Source organism: Mytilus trossulus, chromosome 3 (assembly GCF_036588685.1).
Source record: "Mytilus trossulus isolate FHL-02 chromosome 3, PNRI_Mtr1.1.1.hap1, whole genome shotgun sequence".
Taxonomy (NCBI): domain Eukaryota; kingdom Metazoa; phylum Mollusca; class Bivalvia; order Mytilida; family Mytilidae; genus Mytilus; species Mytilus trossulus.
The window spans coordinates 12,682,530-12,693,027 of NC_086375.1; the positions used below are offsets into that span (position 1 = coordinate 12,682,530).

Here is a 10,498-nt window from a genome sequence, read left to right on the forward strand (position 1 = left end):
GAAATTATACAAAAAGAAGGTTTTTGCAAAATAATTACACCCCCTGTGCTTTCTAGTTATTGACTCAATTGGAACGGGAAAAGGTGTATTTGACTTATGAGTTTGAATGTCTCTTTGGTATCTTTTGCCCTCTTGTAGATTGATTTCTCTTTTGTTTACTAGTAGCTTCGAAGCAAATATAAAAAAAAATAAAACAACCAAGCTCATATAAATAAAGAAGATGTGGCATGATTGACAATGAGACAACGCTCTACAAGAGACCAAATGACAGAGAAATCAACACTTATAGGTCACCGTACGAGCTTCATCAATGACCCTACCGTAAAATCATGGTGAGCGATCAACCTAAAATATTGTTCAACGAGTGCAGTTGGAGGTTGAAGATTAACTACCAATAATAATAAAAGATATCGACAATACGTATCTGAAGCATCGTGGCATTTAGGTTTAAACAGAAACTTTTGGACCCGAAAGCTTGATTTCAGAATATTTATCCGATGAGTGTGTTCAATCACCTTGGAACCAGGATATTTAAAAAAACTGTTAGTGTTTTAATCATGTTAAACAAAAAATTAATAACTGAACTAATATGTTCTCGGTCTGAATATAATAAGAGTACATAACCAAAAGAGCACCTAAGTGATCTAACTGTGAAATAAAGGAGGAAACTCCCATTTATATAACGACATTATGTATCATTACAATGATGCTAATATACCTAATATAAAGTTGTAATGTCAATGTCTAGATATGAAGAATATTTTTGTATTACTTTTCATTCACATATTTCAACTATCTTTATGGAAGATCATGAAGTATAGACAACTTTTTCGTTCTTGAAGAGAAACCCTTATACACATACTTAGTTTTCTATGTTGTGTCGTGTGTACTAATGTTTTTCTGTTTGTCCTTTTCATTTTTAGCCATGGCGTTGTCAGTTTATTTCGATTTATGAGTTTGACTGTCCCTCTGGTATCTTTCGTCCCTCTTTTATACAAATTGTGCTTCTTAGCTATAAAGGAACAAGTGAGCGAAAAGAGGAGCATGTAAAAAGTAGATTTGGAGAGGCGTACAATTGGTCCTTATGATGTATTATTTGACAAAATTACGACAACCACAACATTACAGGCTCCTGACTTGGGACAGGCAAATACATACAGAATGGTGCGGTGTTAAACATGTTAGCGGAAACCCGACCCTCATCTAACCTGGAACAGTGGTGTAACAGTTCAACATAAGAACGAACTATAAAAATCAGTTGAAAAATGCTTAACTCATCAGATGGATACAAATACAACTTCTACACAGAATGGATATGACCGGGTTTTTGTATATACCTTCAAAAAGACACTTAGTACAGATCTGAGAGTACTCTCAGTTACTGACAGCTAGTTCAAACCCACTTAATAAAATAAAATCATGCATCTAAGACTAAATACTAAGTACTTTTAGATTTAAAAGATTCAAAGCAACAATAATTGTATATTACTATTTTATTCTTGGATGCATGGCTTACTTTATTATTTGTTATTGACTTTGAACTAGCTGACAGTAACTACGAGTACTCTCAGATCTGTACTCGGTGTCTATTTGTTGTTCGCTGCCACGTACAATGTAGTTTTGTTAACTGTTGTTCTGCTTTGAATCGATCTAATGAGTTAAACCATGTTCACCCGATTTCTATAGTTTGTTCTTATGTTGTACTTTTAAAGCACTGCCAACGCGCCTCAAACTAGTTCAAGCCAGCCACATTCTGTGTGAGACGGTCCAAAGTCAGGAATCTGTAACTTAATGGTTGTCATATAATGCTTTGTATCACTCTTCTTTTGTTAACATCGTTTTGTTCATAAATCAGGTCGGTTGTTTTCTTATTTCATTGATTTACATTTGTCATTTTGGGACCTTTTTAAAAATAGCTCAATTAGTTTAAACATATTTATTTATAGTTGATTGGGAAACAAGTTTTACAAATTATATAAATCCTTTTCCGCTTTGCGGGTGCGAGTGCTGCCTTGTAGCGGCATTAACCTATTCTTTTTCAAAATCTACAAGGGTGTTTTTAACGTACAAGAGATATGGCCATCTCTTAACACGAGTCAGCCATTTATCGTCCCCTTCTGACGGATTATCATCGTTTCCTCAAGACCATACTTGCAAAGGTTTTAAGGGAGAGCCGAAAAGTCAGCTGAATATGTGGTATGCGTGAAACTCATTGTTGTGCGGTGACTTATAGTTGTTAATTGCTGTCAGCTGTGTTAGTTGGTTCATTGTGGTGAGTTGTATCATTGGCAATAATATATACATCTTCCTATTTTTATACAGATACTCTCTCGTGTAGACCTAATAATATTAGTGATATAGTGTGCTAGTGACCTAATATAGAATGAACTGTGTCATTTTTTACGTATTTGGTCCCTAATGCAATGAGTAATGAATTTATCTTACCGAAGATTTTAACATGTGGTATTAAGACTAGTGGTCTATCAAAGTGACCAAGTCTTCAATACTTAGAAGTTCTGAACCTACTTCTATTGGTCGTTACAAAAACATAATGTTAACAATAACAACTTGTAAGCTTTACATGTGTTTTCTGAATTTATTTTAATCGTTCATTATCAATTTGGAGGCTGTTGAAACCTTTCATATTTTATACACGATCTCCACGCGGTTGCTTTTAACCAATCATATTCCTAGAAATAAATAGGAAGTAAGATAATATAATGACAATACAGCTTTCACTTCTAAAGACCTCATAAGAGATATCAAGCTCTGACTTCTGTAGACCTTATGACGAACCTCATGTTCTCACTATTGTAGATCTCCTAATGACTATCATGTTCTCATTACCGTTGATGTCTTGCTTACTATCTTGTTCTTTCTACTGTAGACCATATATTGACTTTTATTTTCTACGATAAATCTTATAATGTTTACCTTTTTCTCACGGTAGACTTAACAATGTCTACCACGTACTCGCTATCGTAGACCTTATAATATCTACCATATCTTGATACTGTCGACCTAATAATGTCTACCATGTTCTCACTACTGTTAACCTTATAATGTCTACCGTGTTGTCACTACTGTAGACCTCATAATGTTTACCATGTTGTCACTACTGTAGACCTAATAATATTTACCATGTTCTCACTACTGTAAACTTAACAATTTCTAACATGTTCTCACCACTGTAGAACTTATAATGTCTACCATATTTTGACGTCTATAGACCTAATAATATTGACCATGTTCCCACTACTATAGAACTAACAATGTCTTCCGTATTCTCACTACTGTATACCTCATAATGTTTACCATGTTCTCACAAATAAACACCTAATAAGGTCTACTATGTTCCTCACTACTATAGACCTATTTATGTTTACCATGTTCTCACTGCCGTAGACCTTATAATATCTACCATATTTTTACTACTGTAGACCTAATAATGTTTGCTATGTTCTCATACTGTAGACCTTATAATGTCTACCATGTTGTCACTACTGTAGACCTAATAGTATTTACCATATTCTCACTAATGTAGACTTAACAATGTCTACCATGTTCTCACCGATGTAGAACTTATAATGTCTACCATATTTCGACGTCTATAGACCTAATAATATTGACCATGTTCCCACTACTATAGAACTAACAATGTCTTCCATATTCTCACTACTGTAGACCTCATAATGTTTACCATGTTCTCACAAATAAACACCTAATAAGGTCTACTATGTTCCTCACTACTATAGACCTATTCATGTTTACCATGTTCTCACTGCTGTAGACCTTATAATATCTACCATATTTTTTTACCTCTGTAGACCTAATAATGTTTGCTATGTTCTCATACTGTAGACCTTATAATGTCTACCATGTTCTCATACTGTAGACCTTATAATGTCTACCATGTTCTCATACTGTAGCCCTTATAATGTTTACCATGTTGTCACTACTGTAGACCTAATAGTATTTACCATATTCTCACTAATGTAGACTTAACGATGTCTACCATGTACTCACCACTGTAGAACTTATAATGTCTACCACATTTCGACGTCTATAGACCTACTAATATTGACCATGTTCCCACTACTATAGAACTAACAATGTCTTCCATATTCTCACTACTGTAGACCTCATAATGTTTACCATGTTCTCACTGCTGTAGACCTTATAATATCTACCATATTTTTTACTACTGTAGACCTATCATGTCTACCATGTTCTCATACTGTAGACCTTATAATGTTGTACCATGTTGTCACTACTGTAGACCTAATAGTATTTACAATATTCTCACTAATGTAGACTTAACGATGTCTACCGTGTTCTACACACCTAATAATAATATATATATCAAATTATCACTGTAAACCGAACTATGTCTTCAATGTTCTCACTTTTGTACGCCTTATAATGACTTGACTTGTACTGATATCAGGTCAGGGGATAATATTGACGATAAGAAATGTCTGTACTAGTTGCACATTTCCATTATAAATGTCTCGACAGTGGTCTCGATGCGAAATACTGTGGGTTGATTATTTTTCTTGGATAATTAATTTTCGTAAATTTGGTTGAGAAAGGTGAATAAAGAATTTAAGTGTTCTACGAAGTTGAAGTTTCCAATAGTCTTATTGGAGAAAACTTTGATAAAACCATGAAATCAAGTATCCAAGAAAATTCAAGATTCCGTCTATCACCTGAAAATTGATATACTCGAAAATATGTGTATCCACAGTATTGTGAAATCCAAAACATAATACAAACGTGGAAGATACATTCAAACCTTATAGATGAAAGTTAGCAAACAATTTCTAGTGTTGAAATATAATTAGCAAATGTTCTTAATTCAATTTGTAAAAACACCAAGACAAACTACAAGATATTTTATTAAGTCAATTATGGCGCCCATCTATGAGCATAACAATCATTCATAAGAACACATAAATACACTACACAAAATTAAAATATTTTATAAACTTTGATAAGTTAGAATGAGAAAACAAACAAAAAACGACATTAGGAAACAAAGCATTAACACAAAGAATAAATTAATTGAAATTTTCCAGAATTGAGGAATTACTTTTATCAAAAATTTGTTTTCAATTTTTAGTCAAGTTAAGCATTGTAGAACTCTCACAAAAATAAAATACAGTAAGTATTCCTTCACATTACTTTGTTCAAATTAAATATTGTGACCATTGATTTTATTCACATTTACAAAACTGACTAATCTTTTTAATTATATAATGTAAACAATAGTGGCATATTTAGTCCATGACCATAATCATGATAATCATAAATCGCGTAACAAAAGACATATATTGTTTGAAACTAGTAACTCATCTTTTTGATAGAACTATATGTTTTGAATTTATGCATTTTACTTTCGATAAGTTAATGTCCTCAGCTATTATAGCTTAACATATTAAAATACAACATATCTGTCTACTGAATCAACAGACCTGATAACAATTGTCTCTCAAAAAAAGAAAAACATTGGTTTACAACTATAGCAAATCTTTTTGTGATAGTACAATTTCCCTTTGACTATTAAATTTCTTGTTATACTTTTTGTATTGAAAATAAAACAGACAGATATTAGTTATAAAAACTGATTTAAATACACATGTCTTTAATAGGTTACCAAGTATGTCTTCTACAAAAGGTTTCATATTAAACTGTCAATACAACCACACAGTTTAAACATCAACATTGAATATATTACAGATGCAAAGTGTTGTATAAATTGATTAAACTCTAATTTCAAATTTGTGTTTGACTGAAATGTTGATTAATAAGAGCAACTGTATCTCTGTGACCTCGTAAATGGGCAGTCAGTAAAGCTGAATGGACCATCAAGTTACGTGTAGTAAAGTCTGCCCCTTTGTCTAACAACATCTTCACTATTTCTGTATGACCATTTTCACAAGCCTTTATTACAGGTGACTTACCACTACTATCACCTTTATTATAGTCTGCTCCACAAGCCTTCAATAGGGGTGACTCATCATTCCTGTCTAATATATTACAGTCTGCTCCTCTGTCTAGCAAAATATTTACTATTTCAGTGAGACCAAGTTCACAAGCCTTCAATAGGGGTGACTCATCATTCCTGTCTAATATATTACAGTCTGCTCCTCTGTCTAGCAGTATCTTTACTATTTCCGTATGACCAAATCCACAAGCTATCATCACATGTTACCTACCACACATGTCACATTTACTATAGTCTGCACCTTTGTCTAACAATATCTTGACTATTTCTGTATGACCATGTTTACAAGCCTTTGTTAGGGATGACTCATCATTCCTGTCTAATATATTACAGTCTGCTCCTCTGTCTAACAATATCTTTACTATTTCCGTATGACCAAGTCCACAAGCCATCATCACAGATGACCAACCATTCAAGTTACATTTACTATAGTCTGCTCCTTTGTCTAACAATATCTTGACTATTTCGGTATGACCATGTTGACAAGCATACATTACAGGTGACTTGTCATTTCCACCCCAATTGTTATAATCAGCTCCTTTGTCTAACAGCATCTTGACTATTTCGGTATGACCATGTTCACAAGCCATCATTAGAGATGACGCACCATTCGTGTCACGTTTATTATAGTTTGTTTTTGTGTCTAATAATATCTTCACTATTTCTATGTGACCATATATACAGGCATACATTATAAGTGGGTGACCAAATGCATTACATTTATTATAGTCTGCTCCTCTTTTTAACAACATCATCACATTTATTATAGTCTTATCCTCTGTCTAACAACATCTTAACTATTTCTGTATGACCATGTTCACAAGCTATCATGAAAGGTGACGAACCAACAATATTACATTTATAATAGTCTACTCCTCTGTCTAACAGCATCTTCGCTATTTCTGTATGACCATGTTCACAAGCAATCATTAAGGGAGACAGATCATTGTGTGTACACCTTTATATTCACGCCATGATCACAACACCATTTGACCAGAGAAATATTTCCTATATAACAACAATGTAATAAAGCAGTTTCAGAGACATCATCCTCGTCATCATTATCCAATTCATTATCATGATCATCCACACTCATGTTTGCCAGTCGTCTCTGGTGTGACATATCTAGTGTATTCAGATAGCAGAGCATTTCTCTTTGAACTGAGGTATCTTCATATTGATGTTACTAAACACACCCTGAAGTTTTCCCTTTGACCAGTCATCAATCATTCTCTGTATATACATCTGATGATACTTTGTTGGTATTATAGTGATAAATTGATCCATGTTATCCTTCCTTTCAAATAGAAATCTTTTCTTGATTAAACCTATGTCTGCTTTCCTTATCAGACAATTGATTATTTTTTGTCCATATATCTTAACAAGGAGGTCAAATATTTTATCATGTAAAATTTTGTATATATTGTTTTCTTTCTTTATGAATGTATGTCTGAGTGAGTCAAGTTCATCCTGTAATACAAGTCTTGATGTTCCTCTGTCTAATTTGCATGTCTCAAATGTGTCTTCAATGATAACCCTGGTTTCTTCATTCAACTTTTTTGTCAACATTTCTTCCTTCAATTTGTTATTAAACATGACACATAAAGCCAAAGCACAATATTTAGCGTAATACCCTTTCTTCAGAAGCTTATCAATCTCTGCTTTATAAATGGAAAATGGATTTTGAAAGAAATCTGTTATAATAAGTTTAGGATTATCATGGTACAGTTTATATAAAAGAGGAAAACAGTCATAAATATCATATTAGTCACCTATCTCAGAGGCTTCTGCATTGAGATACAGTTTAGCTATGGCTTCTTTTTCAGTTTTTGACAAGCACATATTTTTAGATAAAATGTTACATTCACATGACTTAAAAACTGATAAAGAATCAAACTTTTCATCTTGGTACACTTGTAACCGACATGCTGCAAGTATTTTTGTTTTGTTTTTTGCAAGATTTTGTTTTATATCCTCCATGACGGGTTCCCAACTTTTTATGTCACTCTGGTCAAGCGAAAAGTTTCCACATAAATCATCAACAACAAACAATGTTCTCTTATTTGGATTGTTAAACCTAGGAATGTCGCCTGGCTCTGTCACCATAAGTACATCATATCCTTCTTTTGCCATCTGTAAAGCCACATGTCTCAGTGTTGCTGTCTTCCCTACACCAGAACTAGCCGTTAAAGTTACACAACTGTTTCCTTTAATGCATTCAAGGACATACTGGGCAGCTCTTGTATCTATAAACATTTTATCATCATTATCCTTCCAATCTTTAAGTGTATCATTAATTCTTGCTGAAATATAAATAAAAAAATATTTTATATTCACTAACATGGAAATATCTGGATAGTATGCTGTGGATTCATTATCATCTGTGGAATACCAAATTGCGTGTGTTGAATGCAGACTTTGGCAATACAACAAAGTTGAATATCAACAAAATTGCAAGATTTCGTCAATCAAAATCATTTGGTACGAAAATAACTGAATCCGCAGCACTTCATCATTTCATAACAGGAATAATCAGTTGATTGCTGTATAACATCTGTGTGTATAAATTGTTTTTTTTTGTAAATCAAGGTTCTCCAGATTACTTCTATAACCATCTTAAAAATTCCTTCTTATCATTTTTTTCTCTATGTTTGAATGTTGTAAGTTTGCATATAGTGTTGAAATCTTTTTAATTTACAATAATAAACAATGACATAACTTTGCTGTTAACAATTGTTTTCTTTCCAATACTGTTCCCATTACAAAATCCTGAATTTCATTTTATGTTTGATTGATACACAATTCAACAAAATTGACAACTACAGTGGCGGTTCCAGAGGGAAGGTTCCGGGTTGGACCCCCTTCTTTTTATTGACAATTAATGCATTTGTATGGGGTCATATAGTTTGAACACCCCCTTTATCTGGGTTTATAACCCTTTTAAAAATGGCTGGATCTGCCCCTGAAATGGCAGCTTTAACAAACTACAGGTGAAAAGACTCTTTATTGCTCACTAAGGTTGATATGCATTTTCTACAATTGACACTTTAATAATGTAGACTAGAATATAATTTATGACAACAAACTCTGTTTTATAGATCTGGTATTTATGATAACTTCAGTTTACATTGTCTCTAATTTCTCTAATTCTTGCACAAACACAAAAAAGGTAAACAACATGTCTAAATGAATCACTCTGATAAAGATTTGTTTGAAAGTTAACAGACAACGAGGTACGTGGAACGCCATTTTTTACAAATCAAGCATCTACCAGAAAAGTTTAAGATATTGCGCTATGTAAAACCTTAAAGGTACAAACAGCCTAAAAAAGCTGAAGCATTATACTTACTAGATGACTATATTGACTGATTTGGCATTCTGATTAATTTGAAAATCCCAAGGTTTCTACCTTTTACCAACCAAGAATCCTTTAAATATTGATCCTCAAGATATCAACCTGCCCTCACTGTTTTAACCTCTGACATTTCATGGCTATTAAATATACCTGCCTGTTGACTTCTCTGATAGAAAGGTTTAAAACATGACCTCCAAGCATTGATCTATAACATCCCTAGCTCCCAACCTGATCTCTGATGTTATTAACCTCTAGCATCCAAAATTATCAAAATGGCCTCCTTTTCTTAACTCTAGCCAAGAAATCAACCAATCAACAATAGAGATGATCAATCACATTCCCAGGAATCGATAAAAATCTTATCTCCCATGAAATTTAATAGATGTACCCCCAAGTCCCTTTAACTGTTTACCTCTTATATTCCATGGTACTGTATCCTCCTGCAAAGTCTTTATTTCTTCCATTTCCTTTGTCACTTTCCTATGGTCATCCTGTAATTTATCATGGGATTTTTTTACTGTTGTGTGGTCATCCTGTAACTTATCATGGGACTTCTTTACTTTTGTGTGGTCATCCTGTAACTTATCATGGGATTTCTTTACTTTTGTGTGGTCATCCTGTAACTTATCATGGAATTTCTTTACTTTTGTGTGGTCATCCTGTAATTTCTCATGGGATTTCTTTACTTTTGTGTGGTCATCCTGTAGTTTTTGATGGGATTTCTTTACTTTTGTGTGGTCATCCTGTAATTTCTCATGGGATATTTTTCTTCTGTATAGTCTTCCTGTAACATGTCATGGTCTTCTTGTAACATGTCATGGGATTTTCTCATCTTAGTATATGACGTTTTCAAACTTTTCAATGATTCTTTTAGTTCTCGGATTTCATTATTGGAATGTTTGATTTCCATAATTATTTCTTGGTTGGTTTGATCAAGAGGTTTGGTTTTCAGATGATCACACTCCTGCTTCATTTGCTGCCCACCTAATCTATCTATGGCCTGTCAAATATACAATGATTTTTTTTAAATTATTTTATAAGTAATGTCCCTTTTATTATTCTTGATAACTTGATAAAAATTGCAGGTTCAGAAGAGAGTCTTGTAATACTTTGTCTTCATAGAAACCAATGATCGA

The 10,498-nt window shown here is 33.2% G+C and overlaps 2 protein-coding genes across 2 annotated transcripts; both read right to left on the reverse strand.

The window, feature by feature from the left end:
* Positions 1 to 5,775: 5,775 nt before the first annotated feature.
* On the reverse strand, positions 5,776 to 6,204 carry LOC134710387 (ankyrin repeat family A protein 2-like). The gene has a single exon (XM_063570741.1). It carries the CDS (start codon positions 6,202 to 6,204, stop codon positions 5,776 to 5,778), a length of 429 nt encoding a protein of 142 aa, XP_063426811.1.
* Positions 6,205 to 6,210: 6 nt separating this feature from the next.
* LOC134710388 (putative ankyrin repeat protein RBE_0220) lies at positions 6,211 to 6,759 on the reverse strand. Its single transcript, XM_063570742.1, has one exon. It carries the CDS (start codon positions 6,757 to 6,759, stop codon positions 6,211 to 6,213), a length of 549 nt encoding a protein of 182 aa, XP_063426812.1.
* Between the last annotated feature and the right edge of the window lie 3,739 nt (positions 6,760 to 10,498).

Coding starts and splice junctions, on each gene's coding strand:
- LOC134710388 (XM_063570742.1), bottom strand. CDS start 6,759: ATGTTGTTAAAAAGAGGAGCAGACTATAATAAATGTAATGCATTTGGT.
- LOC134710387 (XM_063570741.1), bottom strand. CDS start 6,204: ATGATAGCTTGTGGATTTGGTCATACGGAAATAGTAAAGATACTGCTA.